Source organism: Crocuta crocuta, unplaced genomic scaffold (assembly GCF_008692635.1).
Source record: "Crocuta crocuta isolate KB4526 unplaced genomic scaffold, BGI_CrCroc_1.0 scaffold92, whole genome shotgun sequence".
Taxonomy (NCBI): domain Eukaryota; kingdom Metazoa; phylum Chordata; class Mammalia; order Carnivora; family Hyaenidae; genus Crocuta; species Crocuta crocuta.
This window is the reverse complement of record NW_027528804.1, coordinates 4,729,923-4,742,797: the sequence shown is the minus strand read 5'-3', so window position 1 is coordinate 4,742,797 and position 12,875 is coordinate 4,729,923. Positions and strand designations below refer to the sequence as shown.

Below are 12,875 nucleotides of genomic sequence, written 5' to 3'. Positions count from 1 at the left end.
CCTGTTTTTTTTTCTTTGTAATTAACAGATTCACATGGAACTAACCCTGTTTATTCATCTTATGCAGGCATCAGTCTGCTCGATCTTCCTGGAAAAGAGGACACTTAAGCTAAGAAATGACATCACAATGTACAATTACCAACACAAAAGCAGGCTGCCACTGGGTTTGCTGAAGAGCACACACAGATCCATAAAATAGCATCAGCTTGAGTGAACTAGCTTTATTAAGTCTGTAGCATGGCATTAATTGTTACCTGCAGTTAATAGAAAATTCTTAAAACTATGTATTTGAGCAATGAACTTGTCATACAATTTTGTATAAAACTGTTTTACAGTATAGCATGGAGATGAGCACCAGAAAACGTGTTATGGACTAAAGTTATTCCCTTGAATCCAGTAAGCCCTGTTGTGGATTTAACTGGCTATGGTAAAAATGAACACATTGCTCATCAGCAGATGCATGGCTAAAAGCAAAAATATCTTAAAAGCTTTCCTTATTTCCTTAAAAAGAATCAACTTTGCATTCTAAAATGAAAGTAAACTTTTTTTTTTTTAAACGTCTCAGTACCTTAGCATTGTTCAAGTTGTCAAAGCTTAGGTAGACAAAGTGCTTCTAAAACACCATTTAAAATATTTATACATATACATGTATGTGCACATATACATATGTGTGTATATATATATATGTACATATATACGTTTATTGTCCTACAAGGACTTCACTGGATGAGCAAATCCAGAGGCCTTTAAACGTCCACATAAAAAAAAAAAAAAAGCAACCTTGTGTAAGAATAGGTCATTATGATAAAAATTTGATGAAAAGGTACCCCTGTTATTCAAGGGCATTGGAGTACACTGATAGAATCTTGATGATATAAAGGCATTACATTTTCAAATGTTAAAGACACCATTTTCTTAGCACCATTTCTTAAAACATCCAAACAAATTCAGTGTTTTGCTGTCTATTCATGGATACTTCCTGTAGCTATTTTGATAAATAAAAGTTAATATTAAGATTACAGTAAAAACTGCATGTTAAAAAGCCATAATTCCAGTATTTCAGTACATTGTATATTCAGCACCAGATGGTATTTTAAAATTCCTGCCACTGTAATACTACAGTACATGTTTGATTTGTGTTCCATGACTATGCAAACTCGGTATTATTAAAAGTGGTCACAGATGTGTAGAGTTGTAAGGGGGAAAAATCACATTTACATATCATCTCGTCCAATAATAGAACCAGTGTTTAAAAATGTAAATTGTGGAACACTTTCCTCCCCACCTTCTTTTTGCATAGAATGCTTTGGTCTTTTGCCCAGATGCCATCTGTGACCACTTAGGAGTCGGGGGAAATTAAGTGCTATGGTAAGATGACCTCTTGTTTTGCTGGTGAGCTGAGGTTCTTCCTACATTTGTCACGAATCCTGTGTCCTTTCCCCACTGCCCACGTCATGAGAACTATACTACGGACAGGTTGGTTGTGGTCTTTTCAAATGAGGTACCCACCACGAGGGGCGACATCATATGTATCTGTTGTAAGGCCCTGTGACCCGAGTGAAGGCATATGGAGATGTAGTTACTGTGGAGTCTGTGGTCACGGACATGGTCCTTTCGGCAAGGGATTTGATGAAGCGCAGGTAAGTGGGCTCGGAAGGTTCATGAGGCTCAGTGGGCTCCCGTTTCACTTTTTTGCCATGGGTTTTCTGAGGCACATAGTCTGGGCCATACTTCTCACACTCTTCCTCTTTCTCCCGGGCTTTTTCAGCCATTTTGGCTTCCCAGAGTGCCAAGCCATGTTTTGGCTCATTCATGCTCTTATGCTGGTAAAAGACAAGGGAGATCCTGGTGGGGTGATTCCTATTGGGATTCTTTAAAGGGGTTGTGGCATGGAGCTCACGCTTGGCACACTCGATGAGAATTGACCCATGAGTTGGAGCCACAGCCACTCCCCCAATGTCCGGGTCTAGAAAGCTCTGCTCACTGTCTGACCAGACTTCATCATTGTCCTCGGTGGCAGAGGGCTGCTTCTCTTGATTGCCAGCATCATGTAATTTGTGTAAGCCTTCCTGGACAGAAGCAGTTCTATCATGGTTAAGACCTGGAAGTATCTTAGATAACCCATTAGCTGTGTGGGAAAGCATGTCATTCTCCTTGTTTTGGAGATGTAGGGCATGGAGAGAGCTGTTGAACATGCCTGGCGCTGCACCGTAGTTAGGGATTATATGAGAAGATGGGTGATGTTCACCATTCTTATAGTCGATGTTTGGATTGCTCAAATTGGGTGGTAATCTAGAGGCGGCTCCCATGAAGTGGCCATCCATCTCATGAGTGGAATAAGGAGGAAATGTCCCTACGTGGTGCACATTTGTTTTAATAGTACAACTGCTGAAGGCGTCTCCTTGCATATTTTGGTTTCCATAGCCTAAGTACTTAGAAGTAAAACTCGGGCTATTTCCAAACCTTGGCTGGTAGAGTGTATGGATGGGTGGTAGACTGAGTTTAGAGAGAGGGTCTTGGTTTGGATACCTATATAGATCCATGGGCTGAGACTGAGGAGAATAGGAACCCAGATATGGGGAGCAGTTGTCCACTGATACATTTCCATTACATTGATAGGATGGATACTGGTTATTCTGATTCAAAAGCCCAGGATAGGGACTCATGGGATTAGAAGAATTCAAATATGAACCTGCAGCTTGGGTTGAGGTGGAATAGAGGTTCATAGGGCTGCCGCCTCCATAAATCTCTGAAGTGTGTGAAGAGCTTGGATAGGCCTGGATAACTGGATTGGGCCGTCTCATGTACAGACTGGTAGATCCAGAGGAAGAGTAGGCATTGACAGACTCTGACTGAGGGTTATTTGTCATGGGATGATGCTGGGGCTGCTGCGGCTGCTGCGGGGGCTGCTTCTGTGGCTGTGGAGGTTGCTTCGGCATTTGCGGGGGCGGGGGCTGCTGGGACTGTTGCATGACTGGTCCTGAAAGTCGCAAAAGTTCTGTGGACAGGATATGAGAGAGCACACAAGCGTTCCGATTATTATTTTACAGAAGCTAGCGAGGATGCTTAGCTGTATGTGAGAACCACCACTAACATTATGCAATACCCATCAAATACAGACAAGAGCAAACTAAGGGTTCTGATCACTGTCTGGCATCATTTTTTTGTCTAAAGCACTAGATAAAATAGCAGATCTCTATAACAGTGCAATTTAGTAAGTGAAGAAAAATATAACAAATGTCCAAAAGATATTTGACTGAGAGCATCATGTTTTCTGGAGCTTCTGTGTATCTGACCATGCCACACCCTACCTGAAGTACCCTCCTCCCTCCACCCCATCTCCCTGCCCTGCCTTGGGACAGTCATCCCTTCCTCAAGGAAGCCTTCTATGACCTCATCTGCTAGTACATGTATAACACGCACTGAAATCTTAAGTCAGATAGAGCAATGCTTTATAATATATTATAATTGATCATTTTTACGGCCCTCCTCCTCCTAGCACAAAGCAGTTACTTGAAGGAAGGGACCTTGTCTTATTTTACTTTATTCCTCCAATGCCTGGCTTGCAGTAACAATCTGTTAAGTAGTTGGAAGTGGCATAAAATTTGTTATAGAAGATTCATCAATGCTACGAGAAAAAGAATGACATTCATTTAACCACCCAAAGCATATTTTCTATAATTGGCAAACCCTATTTACACCATTGTCAATAAAACTTTAAAGAAATTTTCAGCTTTGTAAATGAAAGTTTTAAGTCATACTTCTATTTTATGACTTAAAAATCTATATATGAGAAATGAACAAATAAATGGAGCTGTAAGGGCAGTCCTGAGAATTGAAATGATTATAGAAGCCAGTTAGAAAAGACTGGAGGAAAAGTTCTAACCAATGACAGGATGATACGTTATAGCTAACTTACAGGAGAGATTAATGACCTAATAGGATTTACTTCTCTTAGTATAAGTCAACCAACAAATATTTATTAAGCATCTTTAGCATATCCTAAATTACTTAGATTCTTTAAGTTTTGAAATGAATTAGTAGGGAAATTTGACTTTGTGAAGCAAACATGGTTGGCTCTAAGCAAATGGTAGACTAAACTTAAAAGACAAACATTCTTCCTATGTGGAAACTAATTTGACAATAAAATATTTTTAAAAAAAAAAAAAAAAAACAAAAAAAATTCTTCTTTTGTTAATGGCCAGGAGAATACAATCTGTAAAATATGGATGTGGACATTACATTGTATGGCTTTTTATAACAATTAACTGAAGATATAGCCAAGGGGCTTTGAAATGAAAATATCAACTTAGCACTGAGAAATAATGCTCTATTACTACTGCTAGAGATGTGATCTGTTTGGATGGATAAAAGCTTTATAAGATAACTACGTGTGGATACCTGTCTTAAACTCAGACTTAATACAGCTACCTTTCCCCAATAAATCCTATTTTAAAACATCTTATTTTAACAAACAGTACTGTCTTAGTTATCTAGGCTTAAGATGTTTAAGTCAGTCTTAGATTTTTCTTCTTCTTCATTCCAATGTTTGTCACAAATGTACTGATAATCATTTTGGAAGCATTCACTACCATCATTTTTGCTAAATCTTCATTGCTATCATACAAACTCAAGCTTTTATTACTTTACTCTTGGTTTATTGCATCTGTCTCCAAACTCATAGCTCCTCTGCCTCTAATTTGGCTTCCCTGCCTCTGCTAGATTAACACGAATTTCACCATATCACCTACCTATCATGTAAAAGTTTGCCATTTATGATAGAATAAAATCCAGACTTCTCCATCAAGCTGGGGTTGAGGGTGCAATATCTCCTTACCATGTCCAAGAGCAAAACCTGGCCCGTGGGACTTCAGAGAATATTCTAGTACAAAACTGAGACCATGATTGAATATAATCATTCGAAATTATTCACTTTTAAGCTAAGTTTCATACCAACACATATCTACAATGCTTCACATTACATTTACCTGCCAACTGTTTAGCCTGGCTTGCGTTTTCAGTCTGTTTTGTACGAGATGAGGCTGACTTTTCCTTTTCATTCTTATTTGTGCTGTTCTCCAGAGAGGAAAGCTTTTCGGCTGCAGCTTTCTTGGCTTCTAGTTTCCTCTGTCGGCATGTCTTGACTGGCTCTGCTAACATCCTGACTTTCCGCCGAAAAGAGCTCAGCACCTGAATGGCACCACTTTGTTTTTTCTCCTCCTGAGCTTCTACACTCCCAAACTCATCCACATCAGAGACTTTGTAGAGAGGCAGAACATGGAGCTGCTCATCCTCAGGCTGCCCTCCAATTTCTCGATTGTCTTCTCTAGTAAGGGTGCACACCTGGTAGGGCGATAACACAGTATGGCCTCAGTTTCAGTCCAAAAGAAACTCTGTGTGTGTGTGTGTGTGTGTGTGTGTGTTTGTGTGTGTGTGTGTGTGTGTGTGTCTCCCTCTCAGCATTTAGATTTGTGGTGGTCTACTGGACCTGATCAGCATATTACCATAAAACCACATCTGTCTGTTAATAAGGGTGACTGCATCAAAATGGTACAGGGAGATAGACAAGTGCATGTTGACTTCTTTTTCCCTTTTCCTTTTTTGTGTTTGGCTGGGGGGGGGAGGGGGGAGTCTATCATGAACCTGTGGTGACTTTGTTCTTCACATAGATTTCTTATTCTAGGGGAACAAGCAATACTCTCACCAAAAAGAAGCAATCTCCCAGTTTTCACACTTCAAAAATAGATGTGAAGCCTCTTCAAAAAGAGGCTAAAAATTCTACCAAATGATTTCCTGTTTTTGCTAACATCATATTCACCTAATCTCATACTTTGTACACAATGAAATTTTGCATCTATCCTCACACTTGACTTCTAACTCTCCTTCACTGTGTTTAAGACACTGTCACAAGAGACCAAAGAAAAACCTAAATAATGTGAAATGGAAGATTTGGTTGCTATAGGTAGTGTGTAACCGCACACTGCTTCTACCTTCTTGTCTCCTCCTCTGTACTTGTTAAACCTAACTTACTGTTTCTTTTCTCTCTTATATTTCTTTTGTAGGACATGACAACATACAAGGGTCTATTCTAAGCGAGGGGGAAGAACTACTTGCTTTGATAATTTAATGGTACTTTTCCTCTTTTGTTAGCCATAGTCATATTGGTTATGATGAGAAATTATCTGTTGGTTTTAAAATACTAGCTTTTAGTACTTAGTGTTTTTGACTAATGGAGAAAAAATGTGAGCATGATTATTTAAAGCCCTAGGTAATATAAAGTGACTAGAAGATACACTTAAAAGGAATGTGGTCATAAGAGACTTACCCTGATAGAGAAGTTTAATATGAGGTGGTACTAAAATGAATTTTCACTTCCTATACATCAAAGTCTTCCAAATCCACGTCTCTGATTATTACCTTTCCCCACATGTTATTAGTTCTTCTTCCATGTTGTTGACTCACTAGATAGATTACTTTATAGTTTCTTTACTTGAACTTTTTCATTCCTTATTTCCAGTATGGTTTATCCCTCAACATGCAAGGCCACACTGTAGACTCTACCAGTATCAAACTCTGTTCCACGCTAAGACCATATCCATTTTCTCCACTTAGCACAGCCTCTGATTATATGGCTCAATCCATTTCACCCACCATAATATGTAGTCATAATGGGCTCTTTTGTACTTTGAATCTTCTATGGTGGTTGCTGTGCCATGGATGATGCATTTTTTGTTTGTACTTCTTTCTGTGAGGTGGATTGGTGCCTTGGCTTGTATATGGCTTTTTTAACCTACCAGATGCCTGACACTGAATTCTGAAGGAACTTTTGGCAGCTAATGGTAGCTGGCAATGCAATCACTGGTTTAGCTCTGTACCAAGCATTCCCATGATTTTCATGGGCTTATCAACTGTTTTCCACTCATGTGACAACCTGTTGTGAGAGTACTAGATATGCCAAACAAGGGCACCTTAGCACGAGCACTTCATTCATGAAAACACTTGTGCAATGACATCTGCAGAGAACATAGTATTCTAACCACATGCTGCTAACTTCCAGCCTTCCACCCTTCTATAGGATGTGCTGCTAACCTGTTCTGTGCCCCACTTACCAATGTGCTGCCATTCTGCATGTTGTGTAAGTCTCTATGGGCATGAGCACAGAAGTCCAAACATGCAGTGACCCCTGAGAATGGACGGCCTTCCTTCAGACCCAGTCGGCATTCTGGTGCTCTGTGTTCATATTCAATCTGAAAAACAGAAGCGTGTGTGTGAATGGGGAAGTACTTAGGCATTTGAAATTCTTAGGCATACATTTGAGAAAAAAGTATAAGACCTGTGCACTGAACAGATCAGAAAGACTTTTTAGTATTTCGGTTACTCAGAATTAAAAAACGGTTGCATATTTTATATCCAAAAATACAATGGAATGACACAAAACAGACCAAACATATTGACATGGTAAAGTTTTTATTTTATAGTGTTGAGGTATAACTGACATACATTAAACGGTATATATTTAAAGGGTACTATTTGATTAGCTTTGACATTAGTATATGTGAAACCACTGCCACAACCAAAATAATGTACATATCCATTACTCCCAAAAGTTTCTTCCTTCCCCTTTTAATTCATGCCTCTTCCTTTGTTCCCAGGAAACTACTGATCTGCTTTCTGTCACTACAGATTAGTTTACATTTTCTAGAATTTTATATAAATGGATCTGTTTTGAGTTAATTTAATATATGGCATAAGACTGAGAGTCAAGGTTTGTTTTTTTTTTTTTCCATATGGCTATCCAACTGTTCAAACACTACTGGAAAAAATTTTCGTTTGCCATTAAATTGTCTTTTGTTGAAAATCAACTTATTGTACATGCTGGACCTATTTCTGGACTTTTTATTCTGATTGGTGTATTAATGGTGTAGTGGGTGTGTATGTGTATATATGCCAACATCACTGTCTTGATTACTAACAAATATAGATTTTTAGTGAATCTTGAAATCAGGGAGTATAAATCTTTAAATTCTGATCTTTTTGAAAACCGTTTGACTATTCCAGGTCCTTTGCATTTGTCTATATTTACAAACACTTTGTCAATTCCTTCAAAACACTCGGTAATATTTGATAGGTCATGTACTATCAAAATTTTGATAGGTCAGTTTTGGGGAAAACTGACATCTTAAAAATATTTAGTCCTGTGATCCATAAACATAGTAGACCTTTCCATTTGGGGTCTTTTATAATTTCTTTCAGCAATGTTTATAGTTTTCAGTGCACAGGTCTATATATTTTGTCAAATTCTTGTGCCTAAGAATTTCATGTTTTTGATGCTATTTAATTGCCATTGCAATTTTTAATTATTACTAGTATATAGAAATACAATTGATTTATTTTTGCAACTTTGCTAAACCATTTCTTAGAAGTTTTTTGGTCTTTGGGACTTTCTATGTAGACAAATGTCTACATTATAGGGACACATATTTCTTTCTTTTCAATCTGTATGATTCCTATTTCTTTTTCTTGCCAATTGCCCTAAAATTTCCAGTGAGATATTAAATAAAAGTGGTAAAAATGGATGTCCTTGTCTTGTTTCTAATCTTAGGCATAAAGCTTTCAGTCTTTCACTGTTAAATATGATATTAGCTTTAGGTTTTTCAATTATGCACCTTATCAAGCTAAGAAAGTTCCTTTCTATGGATATTGAATATTGCTAACTGCTTTTTCCTCTACCTATTGAGATAATCATATTTTCCCCCTATTGTGTTGGCTAGTGTAGTGAATCACACTGATTAAATCTTTTTTTAATGTTTGTTTATTTTGGAGACAGAGAGAGACAGAGTGGAGGATGGGCAGAGAGAATGGGAGACACAGAATCTGAAGCAGGCTCCAGGCTCTGAGCTGTCAGCACAGAGCCCGATGCAGGAATGGAACTCATAGACTGTGAGATCATGACCTGAGCCAAAGTGAAGACACTTAAATGACTGAGTCACCTAGGCGTCCTGCACTGATTGATTTTTTAGTGTTAAACAAAACATTACTGAAAAAAAAAAAAACTCCATTTGGTCATGATATATCCTTTTTACACACTGTTGTCTAGTAGGCAAAAATTCTGTGAAGAATTTTCATATTAATATTTATGAAGAATATTGGACTAGTCTTTTTCTTTTAATGTTTTTGTTTAGTTCCAGTATCAGGATATTTCCAGCTTTGTAAAATAAGTTGGGAAGTTTACTCCTTTTCTATTTTCTAGAATAGCTTCCATTGAATTGTTACTATTTCTTCTTTAATATCCCTATCAAATTTGACCCATTATTTATCTGGGCCTGGAGTTTTTAGGAAAGCTTTTAACTAAAAATTCAATGTCTTTCATAAGTATAGGTTGACTTACAGTATATGTTGTTTTCTTTAGTTATCTTTGGTAATTTGTGTTCTTAAATACTTTGCCCATTTCATTCAAGTTGTTGAATTTTTCAGCATACAATTTTAATAATTTTATTCCTTTAAAGTTTGTATGATCTGTAGTGCTATCTCATCTCTAATTCTTGATATTGGCAATTTGTGCCTTCTCTTTTTTTCCTGATTGAATTGATTCAAAGTACTAGCTTTTGGTTTTACTGATTTCTTCTCTTGTTTCTGTATTCCATTTCATTGATTTATTTCTTTAGTTGTTCCTTTTGCTTTTTAGGGCTTACATTACTGTCCTTTTCCAAGTTTCTTAGAGCAAAAGCCTAGATCATTAATTTGAGACTTTATATATATTTTCTGAAGTTTATTTTTTTATTAATTTTTTAATGTTTATTTTATTTTTGACAGTGAGAGAGAGTGTAAGTGGGAGGGACAGAGAGAAAGGAAGACTGATTCTGAAGCAGGCTCTAGGCTCTGAGCTATCAGCACAGAGCTCGACACAGGGCTTGAATTCATGAACCATGAGATCATGACCTGAGCCAAAGTTGGATTCCTAATCAACTGAAGTACCCAGGTGTCCCAAAGTTTGTTTATTTTTGAGAGAGAGAGAGAGCACGCATGAGCAGGACAGGGCCAGAGAGAGGAAGAGAGACAAACCCAAGCAGGCTCCATGCTGACAGAGCAGAGCCTGGTGGCAGGCTTGATCTCATTGATGATGAGATATAACCTGAACTGAAACCAAGGGTTGGATACTTAACTGACTGAGCCACCCAGGTGCCCCTATATTTTTCTAATAAGTGTTCAATGCTATAAAGTCCTCTCTAAGCATGGCTTTATAGCTTTGTTTCACAAAATTCAATATCATGTCTTCATTTTCTCATTTTTAAATGTTTGAGAGAGAGTGCATGCATGCACGTGCATGACTGAGGGAGGGGCAGAGGGAGAGAATCTCAAGCAGGCTCATGGCTGTCAGTGCAGAGCCCAACACAGGGCTCAATTTCATGAACCATGAGATCATGACCTGAGCTGAAATCAAGAGTCAGAGGCTTAACCGACTGAGTCACCCAGGAACCCCCAAGTTTTCATTTTTATTCAGTCTGAGATACTTTTTAATTTCCCTGTGAATTATTCTTGGCCTCATACGTCATTTAGGAATATGTTGCTTGGTTTCCAGAAGAGGTTTTGTGGATATACTGGTACAAATTTTTCATTTAATTTCATTGTGGCCAGAGAACATATTTGAGGCTTTATAATTTATTGATATTTGTTTTGTGAATCAGTATATAATCTATCATTATAAAACTTCCTGTACTCTTGAAAATGTCAATTCTGTTGTTGGGTGATGACTTCTAATACATGTCAATAAGGTCAAGTTGGTTAAAAGTGCTTTTCATGTCTTCTGTCTCCTTAGTGATTCTGTATTTGTTCTAACAGTTACTCAGAGAGATGTATTGAAATCTGACTGTAATTGTAGATTAATTTCTTTTTTAGTTCTATCAGTTTTGTTTAATAAAATCGGAAGCTCTGTACATAGCTAGGATTATCCTGTTTTCTTAATGAACTGTACTTTTATTGTCATTAAATGATCCTCTTTATAGCTTATAATATTCTTTGCAATGAAATCTACTTTGTTATTAATATGATCATTCAAGCTTCCCTTTGACTGATATTGGCATGATATTTCTTGGTTCCTGTGTTTTTCAATATCACAATTATTCAATATCAGTGTGATTAATTAGTATCACAAACTCTACCTTATTAATTGGGAATGTTAAAAGCCATTCACATTTAATAAGATTTTTGATAGGTTTGGGATTAAATGTACCATTTTTCTATTTGCTTTATATTTGTCTTATCTTAAATTTGGTTCCATATTCGTTTTAAATACCTTTTTGGATTAATTCTATTTTTTTCCTTTTTATTGGTGGATGAGCTGGTAGATTTTCTTACCAGTAGATTATTTTTTAATGGCTGCTTCCCTTAAAATTTACAGTATATTGTTTTACTTCTCACATTCTACATTCAAGGAAGAGTATACTACTCCATATATAACATTAGAGCCTTAACAACAGTATACTTTCAATTCCCCAGCCTCTGTGTTACTTCTACCTGTTATAAACTTTAAGGTACATTGTTAATATATTTTTTCAATAGCAAATTATCTTAAAATTTTTTTTTAAATAAGGAAAAAGTTTACATAGCTACTGTTTATGATGTTTTTCATTCCTTTTTGTCAATACAGATATCCATCTGGTATCATTTTCTTTCTACTGGCAGGGTTCCTTTAATATTTTTAAAGTGTTAGTCCACTGATGGTAATTATTTCAGCTTTTGTATGTTTGAAAAAAATTTTGTTTTGCCTTTACTGTTTTGTTTTTAAAATTTATTTATTTTTCAGAGAGTGAGAGAGGGGAAGGGGCAAAGAGAGAGAGGGAGACACAGAATACAAAGCAGGCTGTCAGCACAGAGACTGACATGGAACTTGAACTCATAAACCGTGAGACCATGACCTGAGCCAAAGTCAGATGGTTAACCAACTGAGCCACCCAGGCAACCCCTTGCCTTTACTTTTGAAGTTTTTCCTGGGTATAGATTTTTGGGTTGACAAGGTTTTGTTTTTTTTTCCTGTACTTTAAAGATGCTTTTCCTCTATCTTTTTCTCACATTTTTCTCTGATGTGTAGCTTAACTTCAACAATAAGACTTTAACTATAAAATCAAGGAACAAAGCAAAAGAAGAGCATTTAGATAAGAGAAATAAGTATAATACATCCAGTTGGGGGAGGAGACAGAAATCAAATTGTAGGCTTTGACAGCATCCATAACTTCAACAGGTCTTCCCATGTATTGTGTGGAAAGATCACGGCTGTGTTCTTGATCTCTAAACCGTATTAAGACCTATGGATGAATATTACCCAATAGTACATACCAGTCAATATAAAAAATACCTTATCCATCTTTAGCCATAATTGATTTAATTTATATAGACATTACATCTATTTTTCACGTATGAATGCATGTCTGTATATCAATTTTATTTTGTGGTAAGAATATGTAATATGAGATATAGCTATTTAACAAAATTTTGAGTGTCCAATACATTATTCTGACAATAGGCACACATTGCAAAGCAGATCTCTAGAGCTTATTCATCTTGCTTAACTGAAACTTTCTCCCCATTTATTAGTACATCTACACATGTATTCATATATAAATACTGAAACATATCTAAAAAATTATACCTAATCATCTTGTTATAACTAAACTTTAGGGTACCTTCATATTTTGGATAATCTGGGTTCAGGAAATGCATAAAATACTCCAAACATAATGTAATAGGGTAGAATAATAATGCTTAGAAAATCGAGTGTGTATGATACCATTTATAATAAGAATTAGAGGAGTAAGAAGAACACCAATGCTTTGTTATTCTGTCCCTTCCCCAGCTAAAGCCATTTGATTAATAGCACC

The 12,875-nt window shown here is 36.7% G+C and overlaps 1 protein-coding gene across 2 annotated transcripts in view; it reads right to left on the bottom strand.

Moving 5' to 3' along the window:
- Positions 1 to 206: 206 nt before the first annotated feature.
- TET2 (tet methylcytosine dioxygenase 2) overlaps positions 207 to 12,875 on the bottom strand; it is a 127,040-nt gene continuing 114,371 nt past the window's right edge. For both annotated transcript variants that reach the window (XM_077755766.1, XM_077755767.1), the window contains exons 9-11: positions 7,110 to 7,247; positions 4,989 to 5,343; positions 207 to 2,998 (exon numbers count right to left, since the gene is read on the bottom strand). In XM_077755766.1, the coding sequence (XP_077611892.1) occupies positions 1,524 to 2,998; positions 4,989 to 5,343; positions 7,110 to 7,247 (1,968 nt within the window). In that variant the 3' untranslated portion in view covers positions 207 to 1,523. The remainder of the gene's footprint in view (positions 2,999 to 4,988; positions 5,344 to 7,109; positions 7,248 to 12,875) is intronic.